This window comes from Stegodyphus dumicola, chromosome 8, assembly GCF_044657685.1.
Source record: "Stegodyphus dumicola isolate Sdum_Otavi_A_Nest chromosome 8, ASM4465768v1".
Lineage (NCBI taxonomy): Eukaryota > Metazoa > Arthropoda > Arachnida > Araneae > Eresidae > Stegodyphus > Stegodyphus dumicola.
The window spans coordinates 187,333,276-187,348,208 of NC_140775.1; the positions used below are offsets into that span (position 1 = coordinate 187,333,276).

The 14,933-nt window shown below is 32.1% G+C and overlaps 1 protein-coding gene across 4 annotated transcripts in view; it reads left to right on the forward strand.

Moving 5' to 3' along the window:
- Positions 1 to 10,751, forward strand: part of Sas-4 (spindle assembly abnormal 4) — a 102,746-nt gene extending 91,995 nt beyond the window's left edge. For 3 of the 4 annotated variants that reach the window (XM_085822822.1, XM_085822825.1, XM_085822823.1), the window contains exons 21-23: positions 6,364 to 6,559; positions 9,470 to 9,611; positions 10,513 to 10,751. In XM_085822822.1, the coding sequence (XP_085678948.1) occupies positions 6,364 to 6,559; positions 9,470 to 9,611; positions 10,513 to 10,532 (358 nt within the window). In that variant the 3' untranslated portion in view covers positions 10,533 to 10,751. Of the gene's footprint in view, positions 1 to 6,363; positions 6,560 to 9,469; positions 9,612 to 10,512 lie in introns of those variants that run through there. The other variant, XR_015042820.1, reaches the window with a different exon arrangement.
- The last annotated feature ends 4,182 nt before the right edge of the window (positions 10,752 to 14,933 follow it).

The following is a 14,933-nucleotide window of genomic DNA, read 5'->3' on the forward strand; positions in this document are numbered from 1 at the left end:
AAAATGTAATACGTTTCCCAACTACATTTTTATAGAGCAAATATGAGTTCCAGAGTACCTTGTCTAGTAAATGTAAAAATATCTTTTTATAATATATTATCTGACGTTTTCGGATTGTTGGATGAAAGGATATTTCCTGATCACAGCGATCTACACCACCCATAGTTAGACCATAATTAGAAACAATCTTCGGCTTGAGTATATCTCCTTTTTTTATTTTTGAGGCTGACCATGGAAGTATCATGAATACTACTCATCAAACACACATCTTTCATCTTCGGTTGAAGAATCTAAATCTTCTATATAACGTTTCAAAGAACTGGACGCTATTTTACAACAAAAAGATCCCATGCACCTTGAACCAAATAACCTCTAACCTTTGAAATCTTCAGTAAAGTGCTGTCATCTATTGAACTGAGCGCACATTAACTTTTCCCGAGATACAGTTGGGTTTGACAAAGAGATGAAGCCGAAATAAACATCTCCCGATATATATTCGGGTATAACAATACGATGCACTCAAAAAAAAATTACCCCGAGTAATACTCGGGCGTGACATTTTCGAACACTAGTGCTGTGCCCGAGATTATCTCGGGCATGACAGTTAAAAGGTTAATTTTAAGAAGCTTATCAAACAAGTCTGCTCAATGTTGGCCATTGACATTCATTATCATATTCCTTTTCCCATAAAAGTCACATCCAAAGTGTGGAATTGTAAGCTTTGTTTTGATATCTTCGAACATACCAGTTCCTCTATTGAGCATTTGCAGTGAAATACATCCAGAGCTTAAACAGAGCCCACTGGAGCTCATCTCCAGTACTACTGAGTTTTTGAGATAAATCATAATTTTAGTCAGAGAGCCCTAAATGAAAGGGCTCTGGCACTTTTCAAGTTTCAGCAATAAGTCTTGTTTTAATAATGAATATGCCATAAAAATTGATTTTAAGTTCTGAATGCAGGCTTGTCTTTCCCTCGGACTAGGGGAAAGATTGAGACTTGAAGTGCAAAGAATTTATGAGAGCACATTAATTTTTCCCTCCTGAAAGTACTAAAAGTGACCACCCTGGTCTTGCATGTATCACACTAATGACTCCAGAGCTCCTGTAGACTTTTTGAACGATTGTATCAAATGCAGAGAACCACTACTGTCACTTGTATAGAGGAGTCATATATTTATTGCTACGTTGTTATCAGCCAGTATTCAGGTAAAATTTCAGTTTCATGGTTAGAATTATATCGGATGTGCATCATGATCAGAAAGTCTTGGATTCTTCCCTCTTTATTTTCAAAGCTATGTTTTTGTGCTAAAATTTCCTTCCATATCCTCATACTGTTTCTAGAATTCGCACTATTCCCCTTTGTAATGCTTTAACCGGTTTATCTTTTTCCATTAGAAAGGAATGGTTTTAGTATCTATCATCCCTTGAAATAGTACATTATATGTATAATCAGGGCTTAAATTTAGGCGGAGATCAGCTGAGCTATTTGTTACCTTCTGAATGGAATTGGAATTCCGGCCTGAGCCTCAAATAACACGAAGTCCGATAATTAATTTTTTATTTATTTATAATTAATTTAGTAATTTATTAATTTTCATTTTATCGCGTTACATTTCTTTTAATTTTGGCTTAATTATTTATTTTTTCCTTCATTTTTTACCATCTTCAATAAGGCTCCACTTCCAATTTTAGAAAGTAAGCACTGAATACATCCATTGCATTCATTAACCATTTTTTATGTCCATATCATTATATCTGCACTTTTATAGGGGCCATATTCCCTGGCATTGAGGGCCCAACCAATAACCGAGCAGTCAGAGACTGCCGAGTACTGCAATTAGCTACAGCTTTAAACTAGATGAATAGGCTGGCTACATGGTTGTTTTTTCCCATGTGTAATGTGAATACAAACAGGTTTCCTTCTAAAGTCCTACAAAGACATCCCTCCCTTTAGGCAGGCAGCCCTTGTGTAGTGTCTCATATTCAAATAACCTAACTCTAACATTGATAGGAATATTTTGTATCCCTGACTTTTCAGATGTAAATGTGTTTAGAAACAGGGAACCTCATGGCTTGACAGAATACTAGTCTATTGTTGTAAATTCTAGCTCTTCATGTTCTCAGCATCAACTCAAATAATCTTTCATTTATTATGAGGTCAGTAAAACAAAAAGTGTTTAGGCATAAACACTTTCATTAGGTGTTTTATATATAATTTGCTGTAATACAAAAATTCCAGTTATGAATATAAGCTCTAATTTTAGCTCTATAATAGTCAAGTTCCTCTTACAATGGACAAAACTAGTTTTGAGAAGCAGTTATTTTCTTTTATGATCTTTTCTTAACTTCCTGGCAACAGTTCACAGAGGGCAGTAACTGTTTGTTTAAAAATCGTCAATTATTTTGCCATATCTGTAATTGCCTGTCCTCCTTAAGATGCCGACAGCTTTTCAGTTCAAGGATTCTTCCAATTATACTTTGACATTAAAAAACTCAAGTCAAAACCTTAATTTGCAAAAATTAGAAATTTATGAGGAAATACAGTCAAAAGTCGTTAATCCGGACTCGTTGGGACTTCGGCGATTCCGGATTATCGATTTTTCCGAATTATAGATCATCAGTTTAAATCTGGTAAGATGGCATGCAGAAATTACAAAATTAAAAATATGAAACCGTAATTTATGAAATAAAGAACAATTATGATCTAAAGGGCATCAAAATTTACAAAAAGAAAAAGCTTAATATTTATTTGTTTACTTTATTAAACATTTCCTTCAATGTAAGTTGCTTCGTTTCATGTGATAATACTTTCTCTTTAATTCTATTAATCAGACATAATTTCTTGTTTAGTTACAAAGTTCCGCTGTTCAAGTCCTATAATTGCTGTGTTGAGAATACCGACTAATTTGTCAATCGAAATGTTTTCGTTTTCAATAACCTCTGGGTCACTTTCTTCACTATCGGAAGCGAATTATAATGACGAGGAACTTGATTTAAATCATATCAAAGACAGAATGAAATACTACACTTAGTATGGAATTATAAACCAAATAAAATAAAAACATCTGCCCTGAAGATAAGGATAGTGCTGACAGATCAACTTCCAATCCGCGGTGTGAAATTGATAAACAGATTTCGGATCTCAAAACATACTTTCGCTTTGTAGATACAAATTACATATTAGTAAATATATATCGGAAATTCTATTTGACATAATCTTTCTAATCTATCATAATCTAATAATGACGTTTCTGCCTCCCCCCTTCTGCCGCAGAGCAGCATGAAATTGGTAAACAGATTTCGAATTTCAAAACATACTTTCGCTTTGTAGTAAATATATATCGGAAATTCTATTTGACATAATCGAAAGTTCAAGCTTACTTTTATAAAATTGCTCTAACAGTCTGCAAAAAATAATAAGCCGGATCCAATTCGAAGATTAAGGAACAACGCAATCGGCAACATTAACTGAATTAGATAACATTAGCTTAGCGTATAACTCCGTTACAATTTAAACGCGCATGCGCACAAACATATTCGCAGCCGTAAGGGTCTTACGTGCTCTCGTAAACGCCTGTGCGCATGCGTGAACGCGACGCATGCGCAGAAAGTTTGTAGCTTTGAGGTCCGGATTATAGATCATTCCGGATTATGGGTGTCCGAATTAACGACTTTTGACTGTATAACCATATGCTTGCCCTGCCTTTGGATGATGTCATGCCTTTATTTGTATTTCCAGGAACAGACTGATTAAATTGGGTTGGTTAGTGATAATTAACTTTTCCCTTTGTTCATTTTAGTGAAAAATTGGTTTCATAAAATATCATTTTTACGTAAGTTAAGATAGTGACACTATTTCAACTGAAACAATCATAGTATAGAATTTTAAGTTATGCTTATATTATAGGTGTTTGACAAGTTAGAGACCAAAGCTTTATTAAAATGCAAATTCAAAGCTCTTCAGTTTACAGATGTGTTTTGTTTTGCATGAACTTAAATAATGATATGCATATACTAATTGCAAAACCACATAAAAGTTAAATAGGGTGAGTTCAAAAATTCAGAAAAATATTAAGGAATGAGAATATAACAAATGAACAGGAACTTCTGAAGTAATCTTTGAGTCAGCTGAAGGCCTTTCAAATGTAAGGAACTAGATACAGAAAAAAATGCATTAAGTTTGATATGTAAGGTACTAGCTACAGAAAAAAAAAATGCATTTCAAATTTAAGGAACTAACTACAGAGAAACGTACGTTAAAATAAAGGGATGTTAATTTCAGTCGTAATATCAATTGATTGTAACTTTCAGTTGTTTCATTCAGTACTTTACAATTATTTTTATGTACGTGTAATGCTTTTATGGTGATTTCGTAAGGTATTAAATAACTCATATTGTAACATATCTAATGCCTCTTACTGATTTTGATTTCTTTCACACTTTGTTGGTTTTATTTTTCCCATACATAACACAAATGCAAGCTAGTTTCCCGCAGAAAGTCCTTCACAAAGACATTTCACTGTTTATTCAGATATCTGTACCTTTGCTTCAGTCAATTAACTAACCACTCAACCCATTCTCGTATCCTTGTATTATAAAATTTCTACTGAGTGGGGATTATTTTGTAATTCAAGGTCCTTTGTTTTCAAAAGATGCTATATTCTGACCCATACGCTTCTTATCAAAACTCTTGACACTAATCTTTTGTATAAAGTGCACCCAAAGCATGAAAGTTTATTTTTCAATGTACAAAATTACTTAATTAAATTGTATGCTGAAAGAAAAGATTACTCCCTGAATACTTAGATTTTAATGATTGGTGAAATGATTTTAAAATTAAGGATGTCTGTGTTTGTTATTGAATTATTAGTGCCAACTAGTTAATGTATTTATGTGATATATTTTGCAGAATTCAATGTACAGTCAAAACTAATCATAAACTTCACATTTGGCTTATACAGAGGCTGTTCGCACATTTTTTAGACGATTTTGGTAAGCGGTAATAAAAAATTGTTTGCTGCAAAAGAAGTAATTGCAGTTGTACTATGTTTTTAAAAGTCAAAATTATCATCTGTGGCTTGAAAGTTTTGTTTTTATTCAAAATGGCAAATTTAACAAAGCAGTAGTTCGAAGGCTACATTAACGCTCTTTCCGAAGAGAAATATGCATACTTCATTATCCAAAAACGATGTGAGAGTCATGGTTTTGTGATATCTAAAGCGTCAATAGGTAATATCATCAACAAGAAATGAAAAAAACGTCAAATTGGAGCCTCAAGTAGGACAAAAATTCCAAACAAGTATCCAAAGAAAAAACGGACATCTTCGACTATTGCAAAGGTACGTTGTTTAATGTTAAATGAAAATCCCCCTAGTCAAAAGACAGTTGCAAAATCATTAAATTGCTCGGTGTCCACTGTAAACAAAATGATAAATGTTGATTTAAATATTAAGAAAGCGAAAAAACGCAATGTGCATCGTCTTCTTCCAAAGCATATCGCTCTATGCAGGACATGCTGCAGAATTCTATATGAGAAACACTTATACAAAGAAAAATGGAAAACAGTTGTCACAATAGATGAAGCATGGGTGTATTTAAATGATTGTAACAAAAAAAGAGCCATTTATTATCATAAAAGGGGAGAAAAATATTTAAGTACATGGTTCAAAGAATCAAAAGAAAGTTTTTCTAAGGGATTCATGATTGTTGCTGGTTTTTCTTATAATGGCAAGTTAAAAATAAAGAGAGTGCAAAAAAATGTCAAGATTAACTCCAAATACTATCAGGAACATATATTATCGCCAATTTTTCTGAATGAAATACCATCGCTTTACCCACAGTGCCATCAATCTGTGAGACTCCATCAGAACAAAGCTAGCAATCGCACATCAAACTCCACTGTAAATTTCCTAAAAGAAATGGAACAAAAAACTGGTATCAAGGCCATAGCCTTCACTGATATCCCTACTAAATCTCCCAATGTGTCATCTATGGATTTTTGTGCTTTCGGACTTTTAAAAACTGCATTACCCAAACGTTGTCCCAAAACCCTAACAGGACTCTGGAAAGCTGTTTGGGAGGACTGGGATAGAATACCTCTTCTGCCACTTCAAAAGGCATTATTATCCTGGAAATTGTGGTGTCGAAAGATAGTTCAGAATAAGGGATGTCATATAGAACATTTAAAACACAAGAATTTTATGTAATTTAGGTTTGTGAATGCAATATACACCGTCTAAAAAATGTGTGAACAGCTTCTGTATTACCGATTCTGAAGATTGGCAAACACTTTCATCAACTTAAGTTTTAATTATTTAAAAGTTTTCTGATGTTGATTCAGATTTTTTTTTATCATATGTATAGTGGCCAAATTCAGAAGCGGTATCCTGATGGCCATAAAGAAATCATATTTCCAGATGGAACCATTCATAACTATCATCTTGATGAATCTCTAGAAATTCGGCAAGCAGATGGAACTGTGATTTTCCTGCTTGCAGATGGAAGACAAATCATTGAATATAAAAATGGGCAAAGAGGAATTGGAACGCCTGATTATAAAGTAAAATAATTCAAACTATATTCATTTAAGTTTTAATTATATGTAACTAAGAAATAACTGCACTAGTCTTAATGTAAAGCAGGAAATAACTTCAGGAGAAAATAACTGCTTTACATTAAGACTAGTGCAGTTATTTTCTTTTTAAATAATTTTTGAACCTGTCTCATACAGACAGACTGATTATCTAAAAATGTGTTAAATCTTTTTAACTGCCGTGATTTCCCCACGACCACCACCAGCACATGGACTGGACTGGAGTATAGCTAACCCTCTTGTCATGTGTATGGTTCGTTGTCCCAACCCAACTCGCAACCATGTACTTTTACAATTTTAGAAACAATTACCCTCCTCCTAGCGTTTTAGCACTAGGTTCTGAAAATTTTAAAAATATTCACATAATTTTTCCTCTGAGGGTTTGTTTGTTGAGAAATTGATTATTTTTAATTTTATTCCGTGTGTATTAGCATTTTTTCCATTTTATTTTTCTTTGCATTTATTATTTGAAAGAGATTTTATGCAGATTCTTTTTTAAGCTACACAGACTTGGCAGTTGTTGTCACACTTAAGAAACTTTACATGTGACTATTTATTTTATTTACATCCCAGCTTATTGGAGCCTTATCTATTGCTGATTTCTTTTGTTTGCCTCCCTTCTCCTTTATTCCTCCAGTGTCCCTCTTGGGAGCTGAGGTTGAGACATATTCATGTGAGTCTTTAAGAGGTTATCACACATGGCTACAGTCCCTGCTAGACGGGACTTTTCTGGAGAAGGAGTTTCTGGTAACACTGGTTTAAACGGGAGAATTCCTAGAAAAAACAGCCCCGCCTGAAGCGAAGTCCCACCTAGCTACGGAAACGATGTTGCTGCTACGCAGGATGTTTTTCAAACTTTGCCGAAAATGTCTCGGCTGGACCTCTGTCCCAGGTAGAGACAACCAATCAGACAAGCTCTGCTTTTGAAGCATCATGTGATCCCAATCTGAGTGATAATCGATTAGTGTTTGGCATTCGAGTTTTTGTAGTAAGTGAAAATGGTAACCTAGCTATGTGGGTTTCCTAGAATTGTGTGGGTTCTGAGAATTGTCCCTCTCGATGTCGAAGTCCCATGTAGCGGAAACATAATGTGATTGAGGTTTTACAGGATAGTTGAGCTGGACATGTTGTGCTGTATGGCATGTCTGGCCCAATTACCATCAGATATTGTAATGTTAATATTAGTATCTATTCTTATTGGAATGAAGTTTTCTTATACAGAAATAATATAGTGATAGTTACCAGCAGTTTATCTGTGACTACTTTTCATTTGCTATATTCTTATTGTAACTCTGTTCTTTGAAAATTTAATGACTCGCATAATTTTCCTCTCTCAAATTTCAGATGATAAAATTAGTTAAAAAAAGGGGGAATAGGCAACAAAAATAAAGTAAGTTTATTTACATATTAAATGAAAAGAAAGTTAACTTACCTCATTACAATTTTATTTATTAGATTCCTGAGTTTCGATGAGGGTAAATTTTCACAAGCTCCCTAAATTGATGTTCAGTTTCAGTTGTGAATTCTTTGTCGTTGTGAGATTTTTTGCTGCTGTTACACTAGTGCCATATTACTTACCTGAATTTACTGCACAATGCCTCTTTAAGAAGGCCACATATGGCTCCAGATAAGTTTGATCTTCTGTGGAGGTGCTCTTTTAAGAGAGGTGAGGTTCAATATCAGTGTCTATATATGTTTTCAGAAGTTTTAGTCATTTTCAGAGATGGTTGCTACAAGAAGGTTGATTATATTTAATCAATGCAAAGATAGCTACTACTATCTGTGTAGTTAACTCTCTGGTAATCATCAAAATTTTCAATCATTACTGTCTTGTTATCTCATAACAGTAGTAATTAATTATTACACCTGCTTCGTTTATAAACACTAATTTTCAACTATACTGTACTGAAGTTAAAAACTAATATTTTTAAGGGTGAGCTGTACATTCCATTTTTTAAGGAATGGTTATCTTTTCATACCTGCAGAACTACTAAAATTGAGATCTGAATGGTGACCATTTAATAATTTAATAATAGTGTCCTGTAAATGCTGCTAAAATTGTCTTTGCAAGTTTCGTTTTTTAAAATTATGGACATAGTATCCAAATTTTTAATTATTTAAAAATTTTAGTTGCTTATAATCATTTGTTAAAATGCATTCATCTTATTTCACTTATTAGTTAATAAATAACTTTTGCATTTATGCTATAATTTCAGTTGTAAAATTACCATCAAAAGATGAATGAAAGCCACATGAAAAACACATTTTCTTAGTGATTCTCTTCTTACAGTATCGAGTTCGAAACCCGTATATCCAGTGTCTAGAATGGTGTAATAGTATAGTTAACTTTTCCATAGAACTTAAGTTCAGTTAATTTAGTAAATTGCGTTCTTTCTTAATCTACTTATTTGGCCCTGCCTTTTTTTTGCACACTATTGTTGTTATAACTATCTTATCAAAGTTAAAATCTGAATTTTCGATTATACTACATAGTGTGTTTATAATTCCGAAGTTCCTTCTAGATCTGCAAAGCGAAAGCATATTTTGATGTTAATCGAGCAGAAAGAGGATGTGCTGCAATAAATGGATAAAGGCAAATTCGATTTTTTGTGGGTAATGACACCCCACTTGCAATGAATAGCAGCAAAATCATATGTTAAAAGTGGCAATAATTATGAAGCTATATATTAAGTCAAGTTCATATGTTAAAAAGCCATCTCGCATGCAAGTCTTATTCACTTTGCAAAATGTCTTCAAAATTTTATAGTTATCTTATAAGTGATACAGCCTTATATTCAGACTGGTGTGGTATTTCATAATTATATCTTTTTCTTGGTATGTATGCCTAATAGTTATATGAAAACAACAATCTTTCAGCGACTGGAATATCCAGATGGATCTGTTAAAATTGTGTATAAAAGTGGAAGACAAGAATCACGGTATGCTAATGGAAGGATTAGAATTAAAGATAAAGATGGCAATTTAATAGTGGATACATTTTATCTCAAAAAGAAGAAAGGTATTTATTATAGTGCATTATAGTTAAATCTCTGTAATTTCATTTTCTTATCACAGTAATTCTTTTTTTTATCTTTGTTTTAATAATATTTAATATTTGCAAACTCTTTTAAGAAATCTCTAGCCTACAACTATTTTAGCTTTGCTGATGTAGTTTATGTTCACCTAGAATTCTTTTTAGATTTGCAGAACAAGTGCAGTTCATTTGAAATTTAAAATAAATTAATGTATATAAGAGTTACAATTTTAAAGCTGTTTAAAAGGGTTTTGCTATTATATTAAATACATAAATGTAAAGGATGCAGGAATAATAATAAGTATTAATGAAGAATTTTTTGCAATTCTTACCTGTTGTATATCTGTTAAATCATTAACTAAATGCTAGCTGAAGTTATTATTATATTGTTAATTGAGTAAAAATAATCTCAAGTAAATAGTATTTCTTTAATTTGTACACTAGTTGTACGATTTTAGACATATCTGCATGTTGTTATGTGACATTCATCCAGTAACCTAGTTAGATCTGTGCTGCTTGTTGCTTTTCCAGAGTAATAGCTATGATAGTATGTAATTTTAGCTCTAGACAATTTCAGAATTGGAGCATCATAAGCCCCAGTCTGTGATTTAGAGTAAGAATTCTCCTACCATTTAATTGGATAATCTAGACAACCAATGTAATCAGTCTGCTGTGCGACTTTTCAGTCAGATGAAACTGAACTTCCATTTGCAAATGGCGCAGAGCTGCGTATCTAAACTCTTTGACAAAGCACTTCAATTGATTAATGTACTGTTTTGCAATAATTTGGGTTCATTTTTATTTACTCACATCTGATGTTTCAATTGCAAAATATTTTTCATCACAGCAGCATTAGAATTTAATTTTTTATTCATTTTTTTAACAGGTTATTCAAGTCATACGTAATGAAAGAGGAAAAAACTATGCGGGGACAATCATTGAAATCAAGTTGCTTCTAACTGTGCATACTTATTCGAAGAGCTTATGCTTTCTTCCATTTCAGTTCTTCATAAAATAATTGTGATATATTAAATTTTTAACATGAATTTGTACATAATTAAATATTTTGTATATATGTACATGCTGATGTAAATAAACATATATTATTATGTGAATTTCATAAAATGGTTTTTAGTTTTGCTAAAAGTATATGTACATTTAATGTTTTCTTAGCATAGTGTGTTTTCTCGATATAAGTAGAAGCTATAAATATTCTAATTTTATTTTCAATATATGTTTACAGCATTACCTGGTAATGTTTAAAGTATCTTTACAACTAGAAAATCCTCCCAAGTGAGTATGATAAAACGTGTAGCAAGTCAAGACATTTTTGGTGACGGTTAGTAGAATGTTCATAAAATGTTTGATAAATATCCTAATCATTTTTAACGATAAATTATCCTAACCTAATTTTTATTGAAACATCTGGTTTTAAGATGATAGTTTTTTATTTATTTATTTATTTATTTTATTTATGTGTACAAATATATTTGATGCTTTCTTATACTTAAAAGAAATTTCAAATGCCATGATACTTTAGTTTCCTTCTCTTAACAACATTGCATAACTTATTCTCATTCTACCCCTCATAATTTTGAAGCAATCAGTATTTTCTCAGGAGAAAGTCCTTTAAATTCATTGTATAACCTTCAGGTACAAAAAGTGATTAATTTTTAATGTGTGATTTTTATTTTTGCTTGCTTTTTTCAACCAAATAATACATATGTGATACATTCAAAATTTATGTTTGTATGGCAGGAAAGTATTTCTGTAGTTTTTATTGGAAAAACATAAATTCAAATTTGATTAGAGCTGCAGAAACTAGTTAATTTGGCTAAATGTTTTAAAATACTTGTGTTTTATCAAATTCAATTTTAGCTAATTAGTATGATTAATCTGATACTCTGAATTTGCATAAATGCAGCATACAGTGAATACATATTAATTTCTGCAATAAGTTCTGAATTAGAAAATAACATTCCATTTTTAGCAGTTAGCTTCAGTTGTGTTAAAGAAAACATAATGTGTGTTTAGGTTCTGTTAAATACTTTAGCTCATGAACATATTATTTTGTGTATTTTTAGATTAAAGTTCTCTTTGTAATTAAATTTTCATTGTCAGTCTTAAATAACGTGTTGTAAGGAATCTTATGCTTTCAGCCTTTATTATAACTTCATCTTTCCTTATTCTTCACTGGAATGCAAATTAATTGTGAATATTTAAACTGAAGTTTTTGGATTTGAAAGAGAGAGTGTTTCTAGCACTGTGTGTGCACTGCATGGTAGGTTTCCTGCCAGCTCTGATAGTTGTAATTATTTGGCTTTTCATTCTCTAGCTGCTAGTAATTCTGATGCTCTGATAGAGTTATTGAGCCATTTTCTAGTGTTGTATTTAATTGTATACTCTTCAACTATTTTTCAATGTTTAATTAAATTTGGATTGTTCAATTTATGTGCAACACCATGAATTGTGGTTATTGTAGCACAAAAGTGTTCATTTATGTTCCAAGCTCTGATTGAATAAAAAGGTTATTTTAACCTTCACAAGACTTGTAATTGTTCTTATTTATTTGCATAAGAAGTTTCAGGCAGCAACATATTACCCAGAAATGTTAGTTCCCATTGCAATTTAAGGTGTTGAACAGTTGTAGAATACCTTCTTGTATAGAACAGCAAGAAGAATAAACTGCTTGGTGGAGATTAAGAACAGAAAAATGATGATTAAAGTATGCTCTCTGTAAATAGTCATCACGATGCATTCATAAAGATGGAAGAAGCCTTTATATTTTGTGAGATTAGACACTTGGCCTTCCAAAAGTGCAAAATAATTGCAATGTTCAAGTGTTACCTCATTGTTTTCTCCTTGGGGCTCATTTCAGCTGCTAATTATAACAGGCAGTTACAAGCACATCGTGATAGACTCGACAGTTTTCTTGTTAAGGATTTAGTTTTACTTCATGAATATAAAAAACTACTTTACATTTTGGTATTTATCAACATTTTAATGTATAAAACACATTAAAAAAATAATCTAAGTGTAAATATATGTATATATGTTTAGAGTTTTGGAAATGAGGGGGGGGATTGATCGTCTAGCAATGGAACGGGTGCATAAAGCAAAAAAGTTTGAGACTTGTTCTGTATGCTGTAAAGACTTTGAAATATTATTTATGCTCATTAAACAAAAAGGCTTTTGGTTCAGAAATCCTTTTCAAAAGGCTCTCGATAAAGATTTTAGAGATAATAGCTGGATAGCTTACCGAAATTCTTTACATTCGTTAATCATTCTGTTGCTGCTAGCAGTTCATCTCCAACACCTGTTTCATATGCATATTTCACATTCTAATCGAATATTTGAAGAGTTAAGTGAAAAGTCATTGTCAACATTAAAACATAATGATCATAATGAAATTTCAGTTATATAACAAAATTGAAAAGGCAGTAATTTTCAGAGCGTCTTTGTGCAGAAAACATTTTTGGTTTACATTACGGAAAATTGAAATTCATGTTGACTGATTTAATTTAGAACCCAATTCAATTTTATACAGTCAAAAGTTGTTAATTCGGACACCCATAATCCGGACCTCAAAGCTACAAACTTTCTGCGCATGTCTCGCGTTGACCCATGCGCATAATACGTTTACGCATGCACGTTTAATGTATAATGGACGGTATAAGCTAAGCTAAAATTATCTAATTCAGTTAATGTAGCAGATTGCATTGTTCCTAAATCTTCGAATTGGATCCAGCTTATTATTTTTTGCAGACTGTTAAAGCAATTTTATAAAAGTAAGCTTGAACTTTCGATTATGTCAAATAGAATTTCCGATATATATTTATTAATATGTAAAGGATCTACAAAGTGAAAGTATGTTTCGAAGTCCATTAAACAAAAAGTGGAGTTGCTGCAAAAAATGGATAAAGGCATATCCTTTGTTTCTGTAACCATTCCGAAATCTGTTTATCAATTTCACGCTGCTCTGCGCGGGGGGGAAACGCCGCGGCGCGCAATGAATTGGAAGTTGATCTGTCAGCAATATCCTTATCTTCAGGGCAGATGTTTTTATTTTATTTGGCTTATAATTCCTTACTAAATGCAGTATTTCATCTCGATGTACTCTGTCTTTGATATGATTTAAATCAAATTCCTAATCATTATAACACGCTTCCGATAGTGAAGAAAGTGACACAGAGGTTATTGAAAGCAAAAAATTTTCGATTGACAAATTAGTCCGTATTCTCGACACAGCAATTATAGGACTTGAACAGCGGAACTTTGTAACTAAACAAGAAATTATGTCTGTTTAATAGAATTAAAGAGAAAGTATTATCACATAAAATGAAGCAACTTAATAAACTTACATTGAAAGAAATGTTTAATAAAGTAAACAAATAAATATTAAGCTTTTTTTGTAAATTTTGATACCCTTTAGATCATAATTGTTCTTTATTTCATAAATTATGGTTTCATATTTTTAATTTTATAATTTCTGCATGCCATCCTACCAGATTTAAACTGATGATCTATAATCCAGAATCACTGAAGTCCCGACGAGTCCAGATTAACGACTTTTGACTGTAGTAGAAAGTAGACAGAATAGTAATTTTTATCTATATATTCACTTTTCAAGTAATTTTATTGAAAGGTGTTTGTTTTTAACATCATTTCCAATTTTCTTATATATATTTATTTAGAGTACATTAAATATCATTCTTTACTTTTCCAGTAAGCAGTAACTATCATCATCATTACAGTCGTAAAAATAATAAGATTTTCTTCCCTTTTCTCACTCATTGCTCTTGCTGGTTTTTTAAAATCAGGTCTGTAAGAAATCAAAGATGAATTGTTTTTCTTTAAATAAATGTTTCCTAAATAACTTCCAACTATTGATTTTGTTCTCAAATTCCAAATATTCAATTTTTGATATTATTAGGTATAAATAGGCTTATACTTGAAAAAATACAGTGGTACCTCAGTATACGACCTGTCTGGACTCGAACATTTTTGTTTGGAATATGACTCGAGTTCAATGAATAATGACTGCACGCACAACACTTGATCACATCTTTCGAGACAGTGCTATGGCCAAAGAACGTGGACAGATCACGTGTTAGTCGCCTAGTGTGAAGGTGTGTGTTTTCTGAGCTTTTCCCTGTGCAATGGATTCTGATTCAGACGCTGCGGACGGGGATGATCTCCCCGCGTTACCTCGGGTTGATCTCGCTACCTCTGCTCAGGTGAATTTGGATATGAACTTTATTACATGTTGCACAAGCTAAAATTGCTAAACTAAAATATCAATGTGAT